Raw genomic sequence first — 12,811 nt, forward strand, 5'->3', positions numbered from 1 at the left:
CTTAGTAGAAAAATAAAATACATCTGGTAGGGAATGGAAAATTTATTGCTGTAATGATAAATACATTTATCTAATATTTACACAATTTGTACAAATTTTATCAATATATTGTTATACAAATGTCTTAAAAATACACATGAAAGTCTATTTTGAATTTGTTATTTTTAGTCTTTTATCACATCTCAATAACACATAAAAAGGCTTAAAAGTAATCAAGTTTTTCACTCAAAAGGCATCAAAATAAAGCAAGCTACATAATCATTTTACAAAAGATTTATTAACTTACAAATTGTGTTTACCATGGCAAACAAAATTTAGCACTAGGTTGATTGATAATAAACTTCTTTATGGACCCATGGATTTTGATATGAACAGATTATAATATATATTTGTTATCTTGGTGTAGGCTATTCTCTGTGCTTTTTGCAACATACAAATGCTATCAAATGTAAAAAGAGTTTTTATTTTTGCAAAACCAATCCTGTTGCAATATTCGCAATGATAGAAACATCCCAAAAATTTATAAATTATGATTTATCTAATTTGCATGTATAAGCAAACTTTCAACAAACATCAGAATCTTTTCTCCACTGAAACAATGGTAAATTGTAGATGATCATGAGTTTATTGCCTATTTTTACATTTGAAAACTGTGGCATTAATGAAAATAACTTGGGTTACAAAGACGAAATAATTGCCTTTCTCCAAAGCTTAAATACATTTCCATGAAATGACATCAACATATAGCATCCAACAGAAAAAAATTTATTGATTATATACTCCAAATCATTTCGTTGTCATAAATGGAATACATTTTATATGTGGAATTTGAAGGTAAGAGTCAACAACTGACAAATAACTAAATAGTAATTCACCATGTCACTCATACATATTTTATTTATATCATTCATCTTATGTTAGTGGCTAAATTTCCAGTGATTGGCCAATTCTGCATAAAAGAAACGAGTTGAAACCAAAATTGCTCTGAAATAACTTTAGTCAATCAAATGTAAAGTAATCTGAGCAATCTTGATTTGAATAACTTCAAAATTTTTAAATATCTCTAGGTAAAATCCATATTAAACTGACAAGTTGCAAGGAAATTATTAATGTCTACTGTAGATTCATTTACTCTTGTAGATACCAATTTTTGTAGATTGAGGAAAAAATGTATTTTCGTAGATATTTGATTTTGTGGTTTTACCAAAGTCTGCATACAAGCCTATAGAAAATTTGTAATTCGTTAAATATTTAAATTTGTGGTTCAACTTTACTCACAAATACCACGAAAATTAGTATCCACTGAATAATAATGCATTCACAGTATAAATTTACTGAAATAAGTTTTTTTATCAGATAAATATAGTATTTCACACACAATTATGTTTCACATCTAAACCAGTTTGCAACAGTGCAAAAAAAAGGTAAACAAAAAAGCACCAAGCTGAATTATGAGAATGAATGAAAACCATCAAAATAAGGAATTTCATGGACATTTCAATGATTAAATGTTAGTTTGTTCCATTTATAAGTACGAGGTATAAAGGGAAGGCATATTTTATGTAAAGTAGAAAAAATTGTGACCAGAGCTCAACCTCCCTCCCCTTTTTTATATAGATATGGCAAAGTCTATATTTTACTGTGGGAAATTCAAGATGTCATTTGGATGAAAAAATATAAACTGTTAACACAGAGATAAGTCTCGCCTTTTTGTTATTTTGATAGTGACTCTGTCAAGGCCAGACAAAAATTGAAGGTACACAATGCTAATAGATACTAAATAATCTTTGATAATTTAAAAAAAAAAAATCATTGAAATTCTACCACTGTTTTCAGAGGTGTCAAGGATACAGGTGTTGACACACTAACCAACAAACAGATGGACACAACAATCACTCAAATATCCTTTTTTTTTGATCAATTTAGTCTATAATAAAGAAATGTCCATAGAAATAACTTGAAATTTTTGGTTTTACATTTTTTACTGAGAAAAGTTTCATACAACACAATAGCAGCATTTAAAATGTTCATTCCATGGAAATTGCAGAGCTGTATGTGCACCTTCCTCTAATATTAACTTGTTTTCATGAAAAACATAATTTTCCTTCCAATTTGGTTGGGAAAATGATGAAAACTATTTGCCTTGCTATGTTGAAGAATTGATTTGAGTACTTTATCAAATAATCTGTATCCATCCCCATATGTACTGTACTGTATATAGTACATGGAACAGACCTTAAGAACATGGCATAAATATATCTGAAACTGACATGATGAAAGATTTCAGTAAGCATGATTAAAAAATAGGTAAACCAAACTCTAACAGATTTAAGTAACAGTACTCATTAAGTTCTGGAATAGTTCTATTATATTAAATAATGAGACAGATAACAAAAACCATAGAAACAAATAAAACAGTTTCAAGTACAAAATATCATTTAAATTGAGATCAACAGCAGACACAGATTTCATAAACAAATGTTAAGCAAATAAAAAATAAATATATGCTAATCAAATAAAATTAAAAAAAAGGGTTTAAGATTCAGGTTTATTAAATTTAGTTCAAATCTTAAAACTGACATAGAATATTATAGAAGTTGCAAAATACATTTCTGTTTTCAATCAAATGTTTAACAGAATTGCCATATATTAATTTTATTTAATTAAAAGAACAAAGTAAAATGCAAAATCAGTTTGTAAATGCCCTCGACTTAAACTAGTGCTTATATCAAACTTTAGTTTCAATATTTTGAGTTAATGCTCTGGATGTCTGTTGTGCATTTGACTGTTGACCCTGAGCATTTGTAACTACTGACTGTTCACTCTGTATCATATGCATATTTTGTTGAGAGTGCTGTGTTGATTGGTTGATATGTTGAGAAGAATTTTGTAACTGAGGAGCTGATTGGTTGATTAGTTGACTAGGGTTTCCTTGTGACAGAGGAGCTGATTGTGTAATATGCTGTGTTAAGTTTGCCTGTTGCTGAGATGTTGTTGATTGACCATGGTGAGAAAGAATTGGCTGTTGTATGAATTGCACAGGTTGGGCTTGTTGGATGTGGACAGGGGGTTGCTGGTGCCTCATAATTTGCATAGATTGAGGCTGCAGCTGGCCATGAACTGTTTGATCCTGCATTGCAGGAGAAAGGGAAGGTGGCGGCCTATGCATTAGCATATGTGACTGTAACTGTGGCTGGGATACTGGTTGTCTTAGCTGAACTTGTTGCATGGGTTGTCTATATTGAATTGAAGGTGAATAAACAGAGACATTAGCAGTTGTAGGCGAGATCCAAGGTTGTTTATGCTGAGCTTGATACTGTTGTAAAAGCTGCTGATACTGTTGCTCAAGTTGTTGAATTCTATGTTGTTGTTGTGACTGTAGTTGTTTCTCTCGTTGAAGTTCTAGATGTTCTTGTTCTAGATCTCTGTTGACCATGATTCTGGTGGGACTGAACATTCCTGTAGGCTGACTGTATATCAACTGTGGTTGTCCAACACGAGGATGGTCATTAGATATCACAGACGGCTTAGGTTGCTCATTTACATGACTTTGCATGTACAACATTTGTTTAGATTCAGGTTTTTGAGACAGAAACTGATCGTTCCCCATAGGATTTATTGGTAAATTTTGTCCCATTGGATTGTTCATTTTAGAGAAAGGTAACAGTTTATTCCCAATTGTTGTTACAGGGAGCTGTGGATTTTCAACTGATTGTTTTAGCATCTCAATTTCTTTTTCCTGCCTGCGTCTTTCCATTTCTATCACCAAAGCCGATCTAAAATGCTCATATTTTAGGACAATGTCTTCTATATCTTGTCTATTCAATCGTACTAACAAGGCATCAAAATGTTCTAGTTCATTTAAACGGAATAAATCCCACTGAAAATTACAAAAGAATTAAATCAACCTTGAAAATATGTTTTTTTTTCTAAATTTTACTTTAGGTCATCTTTATAAATTATAAGAATAATAATACATAACTTTACTGCAGCTATAATGAAAAATAGACAAGAGACTTCAAACATGACAGCAAACTGGGTTCTCCTCACATTTATTAGTGTCATTCTTTCAGCAATCAAGGGCCATAACTCCTGAATAGCAAAAGTGACAATGATAAAAATCAAACTTGACCACCATTTTGTTATCAGAAACAAAATATCAAGATTTGAAAAAAATTGGTTGAACTGTTCTCAATTTATTTAAGGAAAAAACACTAACTACCATTTTTAGTTCACTCAAGGATGATAACTACTAAATAGCAAATTTTAACAAGCATTCTGAAAGTATTGCATGGCAATACATAGTCCCCTACCTGGTAAAAATTCTTTATCCTGGAACAAAATGCTAAATTGTTCTATAACTTGTCATGGTGTAAACAAAAAGTAAATATCATGTCAATATCTTCAAGCATGACTAAAAACAGTGTGGAAAATTGATTATGTGAGTGAATTTTTCAAGTCCAAGGACCATAACTCTGCACAAAATTATTAGACCGAAACAAAAATTTGAACTTGATCTGTAACTTGTCATGATAAAACTATATACCAATTATCAATCAATATCTTATAAGCATGATGAAAAAAACATTAGATATGATTAATAGTTCTCTAAAATTAGATATGATGTAATACAGTGTATATCTATTTTCAAATTATAATCAAATATAATTAATAGTTCCAAATATTTTTTTCTTTCATTTGTCACAAACTAATATAGATTTGTAACCTATCTATAAAATGTCAACAACTTTTATCTACACAATGTAATGTATTAAAATATATACATAAATAAAAATAGATTATTATCTAATTAAAGGATTTCTCTTCATATTTTTTTATATATATATATAGCATCCAGAAAATTAGTTTATACTAACCTGTCAAAAAATTCTTCAAATAATTTAACAAAGAATGTCTTTTGAAAAATGAGTTATCTCCCTTTGTACAGAAATATGGTTTAACATAGTACTCTAACATTAGATAGGTCCCGAGTTATGGTCCATAACTCTGGACTAAATCATCAGACCGTAACAAAATTCGAACTTGATCTATAACTTGTCATGATAAAACTATATACCAAATATCAAATCAATATCTTCAAGAACGAAGAAAAAAAGTGTGGAAAGCTGATTTGCTGGACTGACGGATGGACAGACGGACAGAGTGCAAACCTAAAGTCCCCTTCGACTTCGTCGGTAGGGGACTTAAAATTGAATATTGTCAAAATCAAATTAATCCCAATTGGTTACGATACAACATACTGTGGATTTATTATTTATTCATTGAATTCCAATTTTCATAGATACAGGGGAAGCATGAATTTAAAAGTTCAATGAATCACAAATTTTCTATAGGAATATATGCAGACTTTGTCAAAACCACAAAATCAAATATCCATGAAAATGCAATTTTTCTCAATCCATGAAAATTGTTACCCACAAAAATAACTGAATTCACATACTCAGATTTGAGCAGGATCAGTTGAATTGTTCTCAGGCAATCACAAGAAAATGAAACAAAATATTATTTTGAATCAATCTATCTATCAAGGACAGCAAAAATCTTAAAACTTAAACTTACACCCCAGTTTGTCATGAAAAACAACATAATAAAATTTGAAAAAAATTTGGTTAAACGTTATTGCACAAAAACAGTTTGGAGGTGGATTTGTCCTCTGAAAAACCTGTTTAGGGGTACAGAACACATAAGGGAGCTAACTCTTCAAAATTCAGCTGAACGTTTAATCACATACTGTTAGTAAAGAGAAATTAAGCTTCTCAATGATCAAAAAAGTTTGTCAAACTGCTATATATCCAATGAAATTATTCCTGTAAATTGTGTGGTTCAAATTTTTTGAAATTTTAATATTTTTGTCAAAGTAATTATTTTGTCAAAATTTTATGAAAATTAAACGAGCCAAATCTATTTTAGTCAAAGTGTTGAGTACCCCTTAAAAATCATAATAAAACAACAAATTTAGAAATTCCTTACTGGGCACAGTACTTTTTTTTGTAAGGAAAGAATATTTTATAAATTAGTTGAAATTGCTATAATTTTAATAAGTTTAGTGTCCAAGAGGTCACAATGAGGATGTTCAATCTGATGCTCTATTTTTTGGGGAGTGCTAAGCTCTCATGATGATAAAAACATTTATCTTTAAGGGGATCTGTAAAATGGCCTGTTGCATGAGCTTTTTTTATGCATATTCAGAAAGAAAACCAATTATACAATTTATCAATAAGGCATTCATAAAAAAATTGCTACTGGACATTACCATAAGCAAATAACAATCAATACATTCAACAAAGGACCTAAGAATATTGTAGCTGTTTAAGAGAATATCAAATAAACTTGATATCCCAAAAGGCTGTTGCAACATAATTTAGTAGGATCTTAATTTCTGGATTCCTTATTTAGGCCATTTTTGTACATTAATCTATTTTCTTTATTTTTTAGTCTATCACTTTTTTTATATTTTTTGGTCCAATATTTTCTATTTTTGCCCATTTTTCTCAATTCTGTAAACCCCATCCAGACCCTCATTTATACAGTGACTTACCTTTAATTTATGATCATGTTCAGGAGCACCTCTAGAGTATACATGTAACCATTGAGGAATTGCTGCAACAAAATGACAATCATAAACCAAATGCTATACGAAAAGAAACCCTGAGAAACATTACTTTCAAAGCTTTAAATTCCAAATTTCTATGCATGAATGTTTTGTTCCAGTTAAATATTTTAAATGACATTAAAAAAACAAAACTCTGAACAATTAACAGTAAGTATAAGAGATGTCAAAATGTATTATATCACAATTTTCTGAGAAATCAAAAAGTCTGTTGTAATGAGAAATTTGAACATGCTTAGAATGAAGTTTTGTGACCTTAATAAAAGTATAACTAGGCCATGAACTGCTGCGAGTTATTTGTTAAAAATTTGTTTGGTCATCAACATTTTTTTCAGATTACACCTTAACTACAAGACTTTAGTGTTAACCATTTTCTGGCAACTGGTCAATTCCAACTTAATTAATGAAGAGTTGTTTTAAAGATATCAGGTGAAGCAACCAATTTGTGCAGGTGGAACTCCTATAAATCTAAGATAAAGTCACTAAAAGCAAGCTGTAAAAAATTACTGCAATCTTTTTTTTTCTAAGGAAAGGTGTGATGTTACAAAAATATATTTACTTTTTCTTTAAAAACTAAAGTTTTTTTTCATAAAGAATCCTTGATTTTAGTGCATGAATGGCTTTTTGTACACTTCAATACTTCAAATTTGCTGTTATTTTTAATCTGACCTGGTGGCATGAATAGTGTCTTGAAATCACATAAGACTTTGGCATCAACTGCATACATGGTTCAGACTCTTTAATTACAGATTAATATTTACCTGAATTAAGATATGGGTTCGCTGGGACTAGAACGTTGGGCTGTCTAGATGGTCTATACTCTAATGCACCTGGTAATTGAGGTTGGAAACTAAGCATATTTGGTATACTTTGTGCACATGGATGAGGATACTGGGCTGTTTTCTTTATATGACTAAAAGGAAACAAACAGTAATAAATTAAAAAGCAAAAATTTCACACAAGTATAAGTTATGAAAAGTATGTCTGTAAATTTTTTTTTTTATTGTAATTCTAACAAGAGGCTGTCGTGAAGGTCTACAACTCAAAAACTATAAAAGCTATGAAAATCGAACTTGACCTTCATTTTGTCACAGGAAACAACATATCTAAAATTTAAAAAGATTTCGTCAAAGCGTTTTTAAGTTGTTGCACAAACAATGCTCCAGGTATCACTTTTCGCTACTTAAGGTCTACAACTAAACAACGATAAAAGCTAAAATCGTGAAAATCGAACTTGACCTTCATTTAGTCACAGGAAACAACATATCTAAATTTCAAAAGATTTTGTGAAAGCCTTTTCAAGTTATTGCACGAATACTGATTGGCAGCCCCCACCAGGCCGCCCACCTGACTGTTGTACATCACCAAATTAAAAATGTACAATTTAAAAAAAAAACTACAAATAAAAATTGTTCATCTTTAATTAATTAGCATGTTGATATTCATATGTAAAGTCATGCATCATTATCCTATAGATACTCTTATTTGCTGGTGCAATAGAATCAAGTTTTAAAATCAACATTTACTTGACATAATACACTCCAAATTCTTTTGATTCTATCCTTTCCCAACCAGTAGGAAGACTCTCTTTCTCTAATGGATGACTCCAGTGTGTGGTGTGAGTGTTGTGGTCAATGTAATATTTGCGACCTCGGACTGTCCAGTCAATTGTCCATCCATGAGGTAATAGCATGTCTTGTCCACAAAATCCACCTGAAGCTATTTAGACATAAATCATTATTATTTATCTGCAAACACAATATTCTCTCCATTATAATAATTCCAACTTAATACATGATACATTGCATTATAATAGATGTCTTTTCTAGTTGTATTGTATTGTTGGGTTGCTGTCTTATTGATGTGAACCCAGATCTCCTTTTTCATATAATTTTGACCTCTTTCTAGTAATATTTAGATATTTCCAAATATAAATGTTATCTCTGGCAAATCATGGTTTATCTTTTAGTTTGACATTGGCATTTGAGCTAGCTTTCAGTAACTGTGATTACCTTGTAGATTGGTATTTTGTGTCTTTTGTTTTTATGCTTGTAATGATCTGATGGGTCAAGCCATTCCTAATTGATTTTAATAGTTTGTTCTTAGGTAGCACTCCACAGTTAGAAAAAAACATTAAAATTGAACGAAATGTTTTATCATCTTCTATTCCTGGCTTTCTAATACATTAACCTAACTGTTTGTGTTATACATGTGCATATGTATGTTATCAGTATCTTCCATAGATTTGATTTTTAAATCTAAAATGGTGAAAAATAATTCCATTTTTGTGTATCCATGGCAACATTCTGCATTTATTTACCATAAAATATTGCAAAAAGGGGGGCAAAAATGTCACATATTCCCCCAAAATTTGGTTCAAACTAGAATTTCAATGCCTTTCAGTGATACCTTTTCAGAAACTGTTGATATAAATCTACCAAATGATCAAATAAAAAATGGGTGTCTTTCGCCTCATTTTTTCATAAAATTTAATTGCAAAGTTCGTGCGACAAAAAGTCGGAAAAAAACATTACAATAATTGCCGGACCAATATTTGGTATGGATATGAAAATACGGACTGTCATACAGAAAACAGCCCATATTACATACATTACATAATCTTGATGTTCCTATAAACCCACTATGAAGGCTATTTTAATCTTCAGCTATCCAAAAATGAATTTTATTCTACACTAGTTATCATATTTGAAAAATCCACAGGGGCCAAAATGCGAAACTACACACCTAACTGTGGAGTGCTACCTTATATTGTGTGTTTACACCACTTTGCTATGTAAGAGGGAGGGTCAATCACTCTCAAACAAGTTTATCCCTGCCATATTTGAATTATTCTACATTTTTTCATCCTTGACCTTTTATAGCTTACTAAATGGTATCAGTTTGTTGAAAGTTGTATGGTTACCTGTATTATAATTTAAAAGGTTAATATCTTTCACCTTTGGTTATTAAATGGATAATAGTCTCATTAGCAATCATACCACGACTCCTTATCTTTTTATTTGTTCAAATATTATTTGCTCATTTAATTCCCCCCCAAAAAAGACAAATGCTTGAACCAACCATTTTTGATTAATTAAGCTCATTTTGTCAAGTATATGCATGGTTATCACTGTGAGTCTGTGATATCATAATTATCAGTAAGTGTCAAATTCAATTGCTGTAAAAATCAAAATGTTTTTGAAAGCAATTGAAAGATTAAATATTTTTTATATACCTATATGGAGTTATTTCCTTTCAGAACGACAGGTCATTCTCTAAAAGAAACAACCTGGATGACACCAAGTTTCAATGAAATGTGCTTCAAGGCATAAAATAATGAGTCAGGTCATTCTTTACCCTGATTTAAATGCAAACTACAGGGTACTTAAACATTAAATTCATGTGTTGTTGCAAATTGGGTTTTACTGTACAATTTTCTATCTTGAACATTTTTTTAAATTTAGGCAGAAACAATCTTTTCCTCCATTTATTAGGCTGAAATAAATACTATTTACTCTATTAAATGACAAAATATTCTGATTTTCTATAGGGGAACAGCCACGTTTAAAAGAGAGGGGTAAAATATCCTGATTCTCAATTTTTGAAGAAAAAAAATTGTATTGCCAGGCATAAGAGAAAAAACAATTATTCTGAAAAGTTCGTTAAAAATTGTTGACAAATAATCTGCTTTTCCATAACATGTATGTTGTGAAACAAGAGAAAAAAAAATATAGCACCCCATTATATAGCTTATATGCTAAATTACTTACAAAGTGACTTGTATTTTTCATACATCTTAGCAATTCATTTGCTTCTTACTTCATGCAACTACTGTAACATTTATTTTGTAACTGGACAATGATTTATAACCGTTAACGTTTATATCTAGATTAATTAGTGAGTTTTATTTCACATTAAAAATGTGCTTCAAGGCATAAAATAATATGGTCGGTCTTTCATTTGATCAATCCTGACAAGAAAAACCTTAAAATATGCATTATCTATAACGTATTTTTAGGTACCAAATAATGACCCATATCATACCTAAATCACTGAATAAATTTACGATGCTTTAAGAGATTATCAGATGAACTTTTATGATTCAAAAGTTCTCCCAGAAACAGGAATGAAGGACCAACCTGATGTAACTGTAATTGGATTGTCTCTCTGTGCAGATGTGTATAAATTCTGCTGAGTTGACATATTTTTCTGAGCGTACAGATTTCTAATCTCCTGGTGATGTTGTTGTATCTGATAATTCTCATCATACTGGCTGTAAGCCTCTGTGTTGAAGTTACCATGGTAATAATTTGAGTTGTCATCAAAATCTGGAATGAAAACAGATATATTTTGGGAAAAAGAAAAAAAACATTTTTAAATTATTTTTTTATAGTGATCAAAATTATCAGATTAGAACCAAATTTGCAATCATATATATATATATATAACCCTTCATCTCAGATATACAAGATTACCACAACATAAATCTGACTGCTGATCTGATCATATCTTACTAATCCATTAATACTTTTGTATACATACCTTTATATACTGACAAACCATTTTTAGGTGAGCGAATAAAGCAAACTAAAGAATTATCTATTGTAATAATACATTTTTAAGAGATTTCTGGGAGGGGCATTATTTTAATCGAACAGTTTCAGTTTATAAAAGAAACAAATCCAATGAGGCTAAAATGTCCTTGTTTTTCCCCAGTTGGGCCATTTCAGAGGGTGTTGCCCTATACCATTTTCCTTGTTATCTTGGAGCGTCTAGCAATAATAATGACCACTTGACAATCCATATAATATGAAGAATCATATTGTTTTTATCCTTTTAATTTGTTTAACACCATACAGTGAATGGAGTTTCCCAAATTCATTCACATGCTTAAGTGCCCTTTTCCGATTCCGTTTACACCCTTATGTTAGGTTTTTTTGGGGTGCTTCAAACCAATCTTTTGAGTTAAGCCATTTGCAACTGATTTCACAATTTGTTTTTATGTTGTTACACTACTGTCCCAGGTTTTGGAAGGGTTAAGTGCTCACAATAATGTTTAAACCTTATGCATTCTTTACATGTATGTGGCTGTCCCAAGTCAGGAGCCTGTAATTCAGTGGTTGTTTTTGGTTCATTTGTCATATTTGTTTTTCATAAATTGCATTATTAGGCTGTTAATTTTCTTGTTTGAATTGTTTCAAATTTTTCATGTCAGAGACTTTTATAACTGACTATAGGGTATGGGTTTTTTTCATTGTTGAAGGCTGTATGGTGACCAATAATTGCTTAAATCTACATCATTTGAGCTCTGGTGGGTAATTGTCTCATTTGCAATCATACCACATCTCCGTATTTTTACATAAGAACGGGTTACTTTGTGGTAATTTTAAGTTCAATTATCTCCCCTGGAAAAATCATAGATTATTTAATTTGTATTACAATAAGTCTGTAGTTTTTTTCATTTCTAAATGTAATTTTCAATCCATTGTATTTCAGGAAAATAATAATAAAATCTCAGTTTTGTCTTAATATTTGGAAATTTAAAAAAGATTTGACACAAATATGCCCCCATAAGATTTGCCTTTAAAGTTACCTTCTCCAACAGTTCCCAAATTTGGAACATTACCAGACAACTTCCTGACACCAGTGTTTCCTGATTGGTATCCAGATGATGAAGACTGACCACTTTCTGATCCAGTCTCTAATGAACTATTAGATCCTGTTTGAGCATTCCTCTCCGATATGTTTAGGTTTTGTATACCTGTTGAAAGATGACCAAATGTTTGACTAGGCAATCTAGATGGACGTTGAGTTTGTGGAAAGTTAGGGAGATCATGGGTTGTCGGTGGCGTATGTACACTTGGAGGTCTGTATGATATTAAACTTGTTGCTGCTTGTTGTGGAGCGTAAAACGCTGGAGTTTTTACACTTCGTCTAACAGTTTGTCGTACAGGTGTGTGATAATCTGAAAAGTTAAAGAAATATGTAATAAAATTAACATATATATTATTTTTACTTGAAATTATAAATTGCATGTGCATTTTAGACATGTTATAAATATCAACATAAAGAAAAAATAAAAAAAAAATAACACATATAACATGAAAAAGCATGAGATATATATAGGTAAAGGCATGTACGATGAATCCATCATGAAGTTTCAATTTCCTAATGTTGTGG

The 12,811-nt window shown here is 30.7% G+C and overlaps 1 protein-coding gene across 2 annotated transcripts in view; it reads right to left on the reverse strand.

Annotated features, from left to right (window-relative positions):
* The window catches only part of LOC127698730 (protein salvador homolog 1-like), a 40,480-nt gene that overhangs the window by 21,690 nt on the left and 5,979 nt on the right, over positions 1-12,811 (reverse strand). Inside the window, exons 2-7 of one of the 2 annotated variants that reach the window (XM_052202370.1) lie at positions 12,225-12,596; positions 10,771-10,959; positions 8,158-8,350; positions 7,393-7,544; positions 6,560-6,621; positions 28-3,880 (exon numbers count right to left, since the gene is read on the reverse strand). In XM_052202370.1, the coding sequence (XP_052058330.1) occupies positions 2,729-3,880; positions 6,560-6,621; positions 7,393-7,544; positions 8,158-8,350; positions 10,771-10,959; positions 12,225-12,596 (2,120 nt within the window). In that variant the 3' untranslated portion in view covers positions 28-2,728. Of the gene's footprint in view, positions 1-27; positions 3,881-6,559; positions 6,622-7,392; positions 7,545-8,157; positions 8,351-10,770; positions 10,960-12,224; positions 12,597-12,811 lie in introns of those variants that run through there. The other variant, XM_052202371.1, reaches the window with a different exon arrangement.

Source organism: Mytilus californianus, unplaced genomic scaffold (genome assembly GCF_021869535.1).
Source record: "Mytilus californianus isolate M0D057914Y unplaced genomic scaffold, xbMytCali1.0.p SCAF_4, whole genome shotgun sequence".
In the NCBI taxonomy this organism is placed as follows: Eukaryota; Metazoa; Mollusca; class Bivalvia; order Mytilida; family Mytilidae; genus Mytilus; species Mytilus californianus.